The sequence below is a fragment of the Panicum virgatum genome, chromosome 1K (genome assembly GCF_016808335.1).
Source record: "Panicum virgatum strain AP13 chromosome 1K, P.virgatum_v5, whole genome shotgun sequence".
Lineage (NCBI taxonomy): Eukaryota > Viridiplantae > Streptophyta > Magnoliopsida > Poales > Poaceae > Panicum > Panicum virgatum.
Window position 1 is genome coordinate 31,666,019 of NC_053136.1, and position 13,112 is coordinate 31,679,130.

Sequence of the window (13,112 nt, forward strand, 5' to 3'; positions counted from 1 at the left end):
CAGCCAAATCGAGGGGGGCGGCATGGCTGCCTACCCTTGCACTGTCCCGGGAGGAGACGGTGACGGTGGAGCTTGCTCTGCTTGCTTGCCTGCCCCCCGGTCAATGGCGGATCCACAGGGGGCGCTGGGGGGCTCCAGCCCCCCCTACGGGCTGCAACCTCCATTGGAACAAGGGGAGCTAGAGGAGGAGAAAATGAAGGGAGAAGAAGAAGAAGAGAAAGAAGAAGGCTTCAGCCCCCCTATGGCGGTGACCTAGATCCGCCACTGCCCCCGGTGCTCGGCCAAGTTCCGTTCATGGACTGGGATCTCAAGATGCCGGTGTCCTGGGACCTAGCTGACCTGGAGCACGACGCCGCCGTGCCGACCATCGCCGCCGCAACGGCAACGGCAGCGCCTCCCGCTGCGGCGTCATCGGCATTGTGTGGCATCGGCGCGCGGGGCGCCGAGTCGGGCGGAGTGCTTCGTCGACCTCAAGCTCGGTGGGCTGAGCGACTTCGGCGTCGCTGTGGACCAGATGAAGGAGCCGGCGGTGCCGGCGTCGGCCGGGGCGGCTGCTGCAGTGGTGCCGTCCGCGAGCCCGATGAAGCGCCTGCGCACGGGCGCCACCGGCACCGGCGGGGCGTAGTGCCCGTCGTGCGCGGTGGACGGCTACAAGGCCGACCTCAGCAAGTGCTGCGACTACCACTGCCGACACAAGGTCTGTCGAGCTAGGAGGAGTCCATTTGCTAGGAGGATCCTGGGCGCTGCCGCTCTTGACACCGGCGAGACAGGAACCGATGGCGAGGAGATGCTTGTACAGCTTGGAAGAGGATTTCTGTTGAGAGGGTCAGGGGTAATTTGGAAGTTTCCTTCAAAAATTGAGTGAAAAACGTAAAATGAATCATAAAAATCACGAAAAGGCATTCCGGCGGAGTGGTGTAGTTTCATAATAGCAATAGACGAAGTCCATTTATTTGATGGCAAAATGGCAAAACCCACTTCCGACAATGGCGAAATTCCAAATTTCTCCTTAACCGCGGCCACCTCGTCTATTATAACGCTCTCTAGTCGGACGGTTCAGCGCCCATAAACATTCCCCCAATTTCAAAATCCGGATCACCTCGTCGCCGCGGAAGCTTCTGGAAGGTTCGCCTCGGCGGCAGGGGGCCTCCGGTTCGATGGAGGCCGCGGCGCAGCTGACGCCTGGCGGGGTGAGGACGATCGCGGACGGGGCGATGCCGGCGGAGATCCAGCCGGTGCTGCAGGTGCTCGAGGTGCGCCAGGTCCGCTCCCCCAAGAGCGCCGGCGCCGCCAGCGCCAACCCCAACCTCTCGGAGCGTTACCTCGTGATGCTCTCCGACGGCGTCAACACGCATCAGTCCATGCTCACCACCGCATTCAGCCCTGCCGTCAGGGACGGCGCCCTCCGGGTGGGCACCGTCGTCCAGCTCAACGAGTTCATTTGCAACACCATCCAGGGTAAAAGGTGAGTGCGCGTCCTCGCCACCACCCGTCTGCCCTGCTTACGACTTATTTTGTTGGATTTGATGGCTCCCCGCAACAGGGACTCGATCTTGCCTAGGTAGGGATTTAGGGTTTACTGTTACTGGGTTTGCATTATTAATTTAGAACCGGGATTCAGGCAGGCTGGTGCAGAAACTGCTGGATTATACAGTTGACGAGTGTGTGGGAATTTGCCTGAGGAAATCATGCTCCATGTTTGTTTAATAAAGGACTCGTGTGCTGTTTGTCTATATTTTGTTCATGAGTCCTCTGGCATTCGATTAGCAGAGCATAATTCAGAGTCCTCATTATGTTCCAGCTGAATTGGGTTGTCCTTATTTTTAAGCACGTTGGTAGAATGGTGGAGTTTGGCATAGGTTCACTTCTATGTTGATTGATTTTTTTAGCATTTGATGCGGATGCTTTGTTAAGTATGTACACATTATGGCAATCTCATCATCTCGATATGTTCTAAGAAGATTTTCATTTTGATTACCACATTCAAAACTAATGGAACAAGCCAGAACACATGTTCACATGAGGCGTACTGGAGAGCTAGCTTTCATAATAAGTCTGGGGTCTAGTTTATTTCAGGCATGTATGATTTTAGGAATAAGACACAGATTATCATTGTGATGGAATGGATAGGCTGGACAGTAATATCTGATGGTGTGTCAGCTTGTCACTCGTGCGTAATTTGAACTCATTTAGAGCTTGCCACCTTGTTTTCTGTGTCTGTTTAGTTGATGTTATTTAAACTCATCGGATACCTCTTAAAAGGGAGAATATCCTAATTGTTGGTGGTTCTTTACTTCTTTTAAAAGGATTACTACATATCGCATCAGCTGACAACTCTTCCCTTCTGTAATCAGGATCATCATTGTTTTGAAACTTGAAATTCTGCAAACTGAATGTGCCATAATTGGGAGCCCCAAAAACTATGTAGCACAAAGTCTAGAGAAGGTACAAGATCCCGACTTATCGGCCATTGCTGCTCAAAAGAACAGTGGAATCTATTCCGGTGTCCCAGGCATGCAGGGTTCTTCTGTTGCTCCAAGGGTAGAGCAGGCTTCTAACAATCTATCATATGGTGTACCCCATAATGGTGCTCAAGGCATTGGCCTGACAGTAGAACCTGATCATAACAATGGCCAGATTCTAGTACCTGATCATAACAATATGTTCACTGGAGGCTTTTATGGTACAGTATCAGCACTAAACACTGTAAATGCAAGTATGGTGGAACCACGGTCTCAGGAGCCTTCACTGAGATCTCATCACAACCAACAATTTGCTGCCAGTGACACCGGTGAGGCCTTCACCTCTCCTGGCAACACATACAAGCACCCAGAACAGCCTTCATATCAGCAGCCACCTCCAGTGTATATCAATAGAGCCCCTGTTGCTAGGAATGAATCAACATCCCATGTTGTCCCAATTATGGCATTGAATCTGTACCAGACTAGGTGGACAATTAAGGCTCGGGTGACTGCTAAGACTGATGTCAAGCATTGGAACAATGCCAATGGTACAGGAAAACTTTTCTCATTTGATCTCCTTGATGGAGAAGGTGGGGAAATTCGCGCAATTTGCTTCAAAGAAGCAGTTGATCAGTTTTATGACCTGATTGAGGTTGATAAGGTGTACTTGATATCAAGAGGAGCTGTGAGACATGCACAGAAGCAGTTTAATGCTTTGAATAATGATCATGAAATTATTCTGGACGCTTCAACCTCACATGTAGAGATTTGTTCTAATGATGATTACAGCATTCCTAGAGTGCAGTACAATTTCCGGCAGATCAGTGAAATAGAGAACATGGATAATCAAATCGTGGTAGATTTACTTGGTGTTGTTACATCAGTTGGTCCTTCTGGTATGATAATGAGGAAGAATGGCACTGAAGCCCAGAAAAAAACTTGGCCGGGTGCGGAAAGACCGCCCCACCGGTATTAAGCTAAGAGGAAGCCTCGGCTTCCCCGACCGAGAAAATCCCCGAACCCCAGCCCCGCCCTGACACTGGGAACCGTAACCCCTGGGAATTGCCTGGGCCATACACGGTCCTCAGGCCGACCTGGGCCGGCTCTTAACCAGTGCTTTGGCACACGGGACCGGCGAGAGGATTTTTTTAACCACAGCCTGAAATTCGCTCCCACGGGGATTCGAGCTCAGGACCTGTGGAGTGCCGCTCGAGTGTCTTAACCGCTAGGCTAAGCACCCTTTGGCTGAAGCCCAGAAAAGAACCCTTCAACTCAGGGACATGTCTGGTAGGAGTGTGGAAGTGACCTTATGGGGCAACTTCTTTGATATTGAAGGTCAGCAGCTGCAGTTGCAGTGTGATTCTGGTTTGAATCCTATACTTGCTTTGATAGGTGCCCGCATCAGTAATTTTAACGGCAGATCGGTTAGTACAATCAGTTCAACCCAGTTAAAAATAGACCCAGACTTTCCTGATGCTGAAAGGCTGAGGCGGTGGTACATAACTAACTGAAGGAAATAACACTGCTTGTGTTTCACTATCCCGGGAACAATTTAATTCAGTCCAGGCTGACCGCAAAACAATTGCACAAATCAGGGAAGAAAACTTGGGACGCGATAAGACAGACTGGGTCACTGTTAAGGCTGCAATCTCACATGTATATAGTGACAGTTTTTGTTATCCAGCATGCCCCTTGATTTTTAATGAGAAGCCATGCAACAAAAAGGTCATAGAAAGTGGTGATGGGATGTGGTTTTGTGAGAAATGTGATAAGAGTTTTGGAAACTGTGAGTACAGGTACGCGGTTAAGTTTCAAATCCAAGATCACACTGGCACAATCTGTGTTACCGCATTCCAGGAGGCTGGTGAACAGATATTTGGCTGCACAGCACAAGAACTTCGCACAGCAAGAAATATTGACCAGGATGATGCCCCATTCACAGAGATCATAGAAGGGGCCCGTTGGCATCTAAATCTATTCAAGTTGAGTGTCAGAGAGGAAAGCTTCAATGATGAGCCACTTATGCAATGTAAACTTGTTAATGCTGAAAAATTGGACCCATCCAAAGAGAGCAGCATCCTTTCTAAAACCATTGACAGCCTTTTACAGGGCAGATCAGGCCCAAGACCAGGAGACCAAGGCAACATAGCTGTAAACACTGGCTTCTGCAATTCGCCAGGTGGTCACAATGTGCTTACATCCAGTAATGTCTGTGGCATGAATATGGGTGGCATAAATCAGTTTGGGCAGCAAGGAAGCATAGGCTGCGAGATGTCTACTCCATCGACAGGTATGGATAGGCAGCAACAACTGGGAAGTGGAGGCTTCATAGGCAACAACCATGGCTCTGCTGGTAGCAAGGTTAGATCGGATATGTGTTTCAAGTGTAATAAGCCTGTGCACTATTTTAGAGACTGCCTAGAGAAGGCTATTGCCTCCCAGCACTAGGCATATGGCAATGGTGCTGTATCAGGAGGTCTTACAGGAGGTGTCATGTGGGACCGCACGTACACTAGGCGCAGGAGGGCCAGGGACGTGCGCCGCGCAGAGGAACGCGCCCAAAGCACGCAGGTTGAGCCGCCCAACGGTGGCTAGTTTGGAAAATAGGATCTGTTATCTATTTTGGTTCCTAGAATTAAGGAGATCTTCTCCAGTCGGATTTGGCCTACGGGCTTATATATTTGTAATCAAACTCTTGGAAGGTTTAAGCAATACATTATCAATCTACTACCTCTCTCCCTCCTTTGAACAAGTCGACGGCTGAGGGGCAAAACCTCGCCGGCGACGACGGATTGCTGCTACGAACTCCGTAGCCGAGGGCCAGCTACCCTAGGTCCCGACGTCCTTGACAACCTGGTATCACGATCCAGACGATACTTTCCCCCTCCACAGCCCTCACCACCGCCAGCCACAACGCCACCATCTCCGTCGTCCTCGTTTGCTGCGTCTTGTGCCGCTGCCATGGGCGACCAGGTGGACGACCTCAAGACCACCGTGGAGTCCCTTGTTGCATCCGTCAAAGCCCTCCAGGCCACCGCGAAGGCCAACGCCAAGGCCATCACCGATCTCGCGGCCAATCGGTTGGCGGGCTCCAACAGCAAGCAACCCTTCGGTGAGCATCACAATGATCAGCCACCGAGGTTCTAGAAGATGGTTTTCCCGCGCTACGACGGCAAGACCGATCCTCTCATCTTCATCAACTCTTGCGAATCCTACTTCCACCAGCAGCGAATCATGGAGGAGGAAAAAGTGTGGATGGCGTCCTACAACCTAGAAGATGGGGCGCAAATGTGGTACATGCAGATCCAAACAGACATGGGTACTCCGTCATGGCGCCGCTTCAAGGAGCTGCTGAACCTTCGCTACGGGCCACCTCTGCGCTCCGCGCCCTTGGCCGAGCTCGCCGAGTGTCGCCGCACCGGCACAGTCGCCGACTACATGGACCGCTTTCAGGCTGCTGTTCACCGGGGGCCTCATGCCGCCGCTCAGCCTCGACGTCCGCATCCAGAACCCGCAAACCCTAGACGCAGCCATGAGTCTGGCCCGGCAGTTCGAGCTGCGAGAACAGTACATCGCGCTGGCACCCAGGGCCGCAACTAGACCTGTCCTGCCGGCGCCAGCCCCTCGTCCTGCACCGCCAGCGCTGCTAGCGCTGCCGGGACCGAAGCCGGCCGTCCCAGTCGAAGGCCGCCCCATCAAGCGCCTCACCCAGGCGGAACAAGAGGAGCGACGTCGCCTCGGGCTCTGTTACAACTGCGACAAGAAGTTCACCCGTGGCCACAACCGCGTCTGCAAGCGGTTGTTCCTCCTTGAAGGCGTTGAAGAGGAAGATGATGCCGCCCTTTCGGAGCATGCCAAGGCCGCAGACCAGGAGGAGGCGCCCATGTTCTCCTTGCAGGCCCTTGCCGGGGTTGCGTTCACCGACACAATGCAGATCGCGGCCGGCCTCGGCGCGGCATCCCTCGTCACCCTCCTGGACTCCGGCAGCACCCACAATTTCATCTCGGAGGCTGCGGCACACCGCTCTGGGCTACCTGTCCATCGCCGCGCGCCTCACGGCCATGGTCGCGAACGGAGAGCGCGTGAAGTGCTTGGGTGTCATCCGCGGCGCACCGTTGAGGATCGGTGGTGACTCCTTCCCGGCGGACCTCTACGTGATGCCGTTCACGGGCTATGACGTCGTCCTCGGCACTCGCTGGCTCGCCACCCTCGGGTCGATCGTCTGGGACTTCAACAACCACGCCATCTCCTTCAAGCACAAGGGCCATGGCCTCTACTGGCAGGGTCTGGCTGGCCTGCGCACGCCGGCGGTGAGCGCGACCACGGCCAGCAGCTCGCTTCTGGAGGAGCTCCTTGACAGCTTCAGCGATGTCTTCGACGAACCCCAGGGTCTACCGTCGCCGCGCAGCCGGGACCACGCCATTACCTTGGTTCCGGGCTCACCGCCGGTGGCCGTTAGACCCTACCGCTACCCGGCTTTGCACAAAGACGAACTGGAGCGCCAATGTGCAGCCATGCTGGCCCAGGGGATTATTCGGCGGAGTTCCTCGGCGTTCTCGTCTCCGGTGCTCCTCGTCAAGAAGGCGGACGGGTCCTGGCGCTTCTACGTCGACTACGTGCGCTCAACGCCATCACCGTCAAGGACGCCTTCCCTATTCCGGTCGTCGACGAGCTACTGGACGAGCTCCATGGCGCCCGATTCTTCACCAAGCTGGACCTACGATCTGGGTATCACCAGGTCCTCATGAAGCCTGAGGACATCGACAAAACCGCGTTCCGCACCCATGACGACTTCTACGAGTTCTTGGTGATGCCGTTCGGGCTCTGCAACGCGCTTGCGACGTTCCAGGCCTTGATGAACGACGTGCTGCGCGCCTACCTCCGACGGTTCGTGCTTGTTTTCTTCGCCGACATCTTGATCTACAGCTCGTCTTGGGCGGATCACTTGCGCCACATCCGCGTCGTCATGGAAGTTCTGAGACTGCACCGCCTCTTCGTCAAGCGCTCTAAGTGCTCCTTCGGCGTCAACTCCGTCTCCTACCTAGGCCACATCATCTCCGCTGAGGGCGTCGCCATGGACCCGACCAAGGTGCAGGCCATCCATGATTGGCCTATACCGAGTTCGCCGCGCGCAGTGCGGGGGTTCCTCGGCTTGGCGGGCTACTATAGGAAGTTCATCTACAACTACGGCGCCATCGCAGCCCCCTTCACCGCGCTCCTGAAAAAGGAGGGGTTCACGTGGAACGATGACGCCGCGGCGGCCTTCAGTGCCCACAAGGCGGCCGTGACATCCGCGCTGGTGTTGGCCCTGCCGGACTTCGCCAAGCCCTTCGTGGTGGTGTGTGACGCGTCTACCCACGGCTTCGGCGCGGTGCTCATCCAGGACGCACATCCGATCGCGTTCTTCAGTAGCCCGGTTGCACCACGCCACCGCTCCCTCGCTGCATATAAGCGAGAGCTCATCGGCCTCGTGCAGGCCGTTCGCCATTGGCGGCCATATTTGTTGGGCCGCAGCTTCCTCGTCAAGACGGGCCACTACAGCCTCAAGTACCTCCTCGACCAGCGTCTCGCCACGATCCCGCAACACCATTGGGTCGGTAAGCTTTTGGGCTTTGACTTCTCTGTCGTGTACAGGTCCGGTGCGTCCAACACGGTGGCTGACGCTCTCTCGCGCCGGGACACGGATGAGGGTGAGGTGTTGGCGATCTCAGCGCCCCGCTTTGACTTCATTGGGCGCCTTCGCCACGCTCTGGCTCTTGACCCGGCTCTGATCGCCATCCACGACGAGGTCCGCGCAGGCACGCACGCCGCGCCATGGGCGGTGGTCGATGGCATGGTCACCTATGATGGGCGACTATACATCCCACCGTCCTCGACACTACTCCAGGAGATCATGGCGGCTGTCCATGATGATGGGCATGAGGGCATCCACCGCACACTTCATCGTCTCCACCACGACTTTCACTTTCCCAATATGCGTCGTTTGGTGCAGGACTTTGTGCGGGCATGCCCTACTTGTCAGCGATACAAGTCGGAGCACCTTCATCCAGCGGGACTGCTCATGCCGCTTCCCATCCCTACAGCCGTTTGGGCGGACATCGGCCTCGACTTCGTGGAGGCGCTGCCACGGGTGAACGGGAAGTCGGTCATCATCTCAGTTGTCGACCGCTTCAGCAAGTACTGCCACTTCATCCCCCTGGCACACCCGTACACTGCTGAGACTGCGGCGTAGGCCTTCTTCGCCGACATTGTTCGTCTCCATGGCATTCCACAGTCCATGGTGTCGGACCGCGACCCAGTGTTCACTTCGCCGTTCTGGCGCGAGCTGATGCGGCTCATGGGTACCAAGCTGCACATGTCCTCGGCCTTCCACCCGCAGTCTGATGGCCAGACGGAGGCCGCCAATCGCGTCATCATCATGTACCTCCGCTGCTTCACCGGTGATCGTCCTCGACAGTGGTTGAGGTGGCTACCGTGGGCGGAGTACATCTACAACACGGCATATCAGTCTTCGCTCCGTGAGACGCCGTTCCGTATGGTCTATGGGCGCGATCCACCGACCATCCGTACGTACGAGCCCGGCAAGACTCGTGTTGCTGCGGTGGCCCAGGACATGGAGGCTCGCGCGGCATTCCTCGCCGACGTTCGCTACCGTTTGGAGCAGGCGCAGGCTGTGCAGAAGCGCCACTACGACCGGCTTCATCGACCGGTCTCCTACCAGGTGGGCGATTGGGCTCTTCTTCGACTTCGCCAGCGTCCCGCCGCCTCCCTCCCCAGCACAACTACGGGCAAGCTCAAGCCTCGTTTCGTCGGGCCGTACCGCGTCGTCGAGGTCGTCAACGATGTCGCCGTTCGCTTGGAGCTACCCCCGGCTGCTCTTCTTCATGATGTGTTCCACGTCGGTGTGCTCAAGAAATTTGTCGGCGCGCCTCCGGCTACACCGCCTGCGTTGCCCCCCACCCACCATGGTGCAGTGGTTCCAGAGCCTCTTCGGGTTGAGAGGGCTCGTTTGGCGCGCGGTGTTCGTTAGATCCTGGTGCATTGGCATGGTGAGTTGCCTCAGTCGGCCACTTGGGAAGATTTAGACACGTTCCGTGCTACGTATCCGGCCTTTCAGCTCGAGGACGAGCTGGATCTCGAGGGGGGGGGGGAAGAGATGTCATGCGGGGCTGCACGTACACTAAGCGCAGGAGGGCCAGGGACGTGCGCCGCGCAGAGGAACGCGCCCAAAGCGCGCAGGTTGAGCCGCCCAACGGTGGCTAGTTTGAAAAATAGGATCTGTTATCTATTTTGGTTCCTATAATTAAGGAGATCTTCTCCAGTTGGTTTTGGCCTACGGGCTTATATATTTGTAATCAAACTCTTGGAAGGTTTAAGCAATACATTATCAATCTACTACCTCTCTCCCTCCTCTGAACAAGTCGACGGCTGAGGGGCAAAACCTCGCCGGCGACGACGGACCGCGGCTACGAACTCCGTAGCCGAGGGCCAGCTACCCTAGGTCCCGACGTCCTTGACAGGAGGCAACTATGGCTCTTCTGCTGCTGGCAACGGCAGGCTGGGTTCTTGCTTCAAGTGCAAGCAGCCTGGGCACTGGGCTGCGGACTGTCCTGGGCGCTAATAGAGTATTTTACCAATCAAAAGTGATGTATTATGATGCTACTCCAACAGTGTATATATTGTCACTAGTTGCGTTACTCCAGTAGTGTATATATTGTTACTCCAGTAGTGTCTATTTCTCGTCCTGCACGTTTCTTATGTCCTCTTACTGCACTCTTCTTATGTCCTCTTACTGCACGTTATGAGCCCCTTTTCTTTGTACTTGAAGAATCAGTTTCAAGTGGTGTGTGATCTCTTGGGTATGCATTGCTAAGTACTCGATGGTATGGGCCTGCCTTCTTTGGGTAGTACTCTGAAGATATTTGCGTTACTTGGATGTTTCCAAGTTGTATAGGACGAAATGCAGAGCCGACCTGGACACCTTTCGTATTGCACTAGAACTACAGCGCCAGCAAATTTTTTGTGAGGCCATGGCCTCTTGCTTGGACAGTCTATCAGCACTTTATCCTGACATCTTTTTCAGATACGAATTGTGTCATTGGCTCATTGCGTGGTACAGCCTGACAATTGGAGTTCATGCTTTTGCAGGAAAGAGCCGTGTAAGAGCCTGTTTGGATTGACTAGTGCAAAAATTTAGCATTTCGGGACATTAGCATTTGGATCTAAATATTCTCTAACTTATTGGAAAATCTACAGAAAAGCTGTCCAAACAATGTGTCAAGTTTGAAACAGCACCACAGATATTTTCATCCGAGGAGAAGGCCGAACCTTTGAGGTACTCGTAATTGAACAAAGGTTCGGAAAACAGTCAACAAAAAGGGCACTGTTTGGCTGGCTGGGTGATGGCTGAGCTGGTGGCTGGGCTGGTCTTTCATCTGGTAGCACTGTTTCAGCTGGACCTTTGCGGCCTACTGAACCAGAAGAACAGAACCAAGAACCAAGTAAAGTATACTCTCTTCATATAGAAAATAGATGACGTTTAGGATAGTGACACGGTCTTCAAAGCATAATTTTGACCACTTATTTTTATAAAAATATTTGTTGAAAAGTGATATATGTGTATTTTTTGTGAAAGTGTTTCTTAAGACAAATCTATTTATATAATTTTCATTTTTTCAAACTCAATAACTTAAAAGTTATTCATGATTTATATTCTCCATGTTTGACTCAAATCTTATCCAAAACGTCAACTAAATCCTACATGGAGGGAGTAATAAATTTTCTTACATTGTACCAATTTGAATTTTCCATCTACATTAATCCCAAATTTCCAGCTGCAAGGTCCATCTTCTCAATCTCAACTCACCTGAGAAATGAGAATTGGAGTTCATGTTTATCTAATAAAATAGATTTCCGATAGGAAGGATGATGCACAAGTGACAAACATTTTACATTTAGGCCCCTACTTTTCCAGCCAATGAATCCGCGGTTCTTACCTAAAATTGTTTGCCCCTTCCTCCTATCCTCCCGCTGCGGTGCTGCAACCACAACAACTACCGCGGCGCTGCGGGCCACGTGCGCCCGCCGTCCCGCCCGCTGCTGGCTGTGAGCCCTTTCATGCCATCGGCCGAGCCAGACATCATCATTGATCCCGTACTGGGAACCCAGCCGTGTTCTGGCGCCGTCGTTCGCGTGTCGGCTCCCTACGCCCACGGGCGAGCGGTTTTTTTATGTTTTTACCGTTATGTCGGATGGCACACGCCGGATCATCACTCTTAAAATGATACCTACATCTTTACCACTCTTATTTCGCTGCGACTTTGTTTCTACCACATTTTTCTACGTGGCCCGCACTGAGGCATGACACGCTGGCGCACAGTTAGCAGGGGCATGCGAAATGTCCTCCCTACCCCTGACCAGCTTTTCTCTTCTCCCTCTTTGACAGCTAGGTCCCACATATCCTCTCACTGCCAGATGGGCCTCATTTGTCAGTTTCAGGCCTCATTTGTCAGTTTCATCTCCTACCTCTGGCACCGCCCAGGTCGCTGGGGACTAGGGGAGGGGCGGCGCCACTCGCCCGCCGCCGCCACCCCAAGCCTGCGTCAGCCGTCGCCAGCCCCCGCGGTGGGGTACTAGCCCTCACCGCCATGGCGACCATTGAGAGCTCCGCCGCAACCAGCGAGGTCCGGCGCCTCTTGTCCCACCTCGACTCCCAGCTGCTGCAACTCCTCGCCGACTGCCAGGACACCTGGTCCCGCGCCCTTGCGCACTTCTCCTCGCTCTAGGAGGACCTCGCCTCCCGCTCCGTCACCCTGGAGGAAGCCCTAGCCGCTGCCGACGCCTCCACCTCCGAGTCCCTCGCGGCGCTCGAGGCCTGCAAGGCCCAAGTCCCTGTGCGCCCTACCGATGTCTCCGCCGCACTCTCCGCCACCGGGGCCGAGGCCGGGGCTAAGTCTGCCGCGCTGCCTCCCATTGACATCCAGGGCACTCTCCAGTGGATATGCCACTGCACGGACGCCACCACGCTTTGGCGCTTCATGGCTGCGCACCACCGGGAACTCACCACGCTCCAGAGGGAGGCCAGCCCCACCGTTGCTTTCGCGGTCGATCTGCCCACCTCATCCTCGCCGTGGTAAGTGTTTTCTTATCTGCCAAAGAGGACGCTAGCGAGGAACAATTTTGGGTGCTCGGCATGCTGCTACGGTCATTGTTCGATTCTGGTAGCCGGAAGCCGCATGAGATAGGAGACACGTTGAGTGAGAGGGCACCGGCGCCGGCTTGGGGCAGCGGCGGCGACCTACGCGGTGGCGGGGCCTCGTGCCGGGCGTCGCGCAGGGCGGTGGGCGAGCAGTGGCGCCCCTCCCATGCTCACTGCGCCAATGACCGGGCTGGTGCCAGAGGTAGGAGATAAACTAACAAATGAGGCCCATTTGGCAGTGAGAAGATCTATGGGACCCAGCTATCGGAGAGGGAGAAGAGAGGAGCTGGTCCGGGGTAGGGAGGACATTTCGCGTGTGCGCCAACGTGTCATGCTTCGGTGGCGCGCCATATAGACAATGTGGTAAAAATGAAGGAGCCGCGAAACAAGAGTGGTAAAGATGTAGACGTCATTTTAAAAGTGATAATAGAACGAGTCACATCCGACTAAAA

The 13,112-nt window shown here is 54.5% G+C and overlaps 1 protein-coding gene across 1 annotated transcript; it reads left to right on the forward strand.

Moving 5' to 3' along the window:
• The first annotated feature begins 1,157 nt into the window (after nucleotides 1-1,157).
• On the forward strand, nucleotides 1,158-10,127 carry LOC120654563 (replication protein A 70 kDa DNA-binding subunit C-like). Its single transcript, XM_039932133.1, is given in 5 exon segments — nucleotides 1,158-1,465; nucleotides 2,355-3,345; nucleotides 3,692-3,964; nucleotides 3,966-4,938; nucleotides 9,986-10,127. Coding segments are annotated over 4 exon segments (2,517 nt in total). The 3' UTR covers nucleotides 4,911-4,938; nucleotides 9,986-10,127.
• The last annotated feature ends 2,985 nt before the right edge of the window (nucleotides 10,128-13,112 follow it).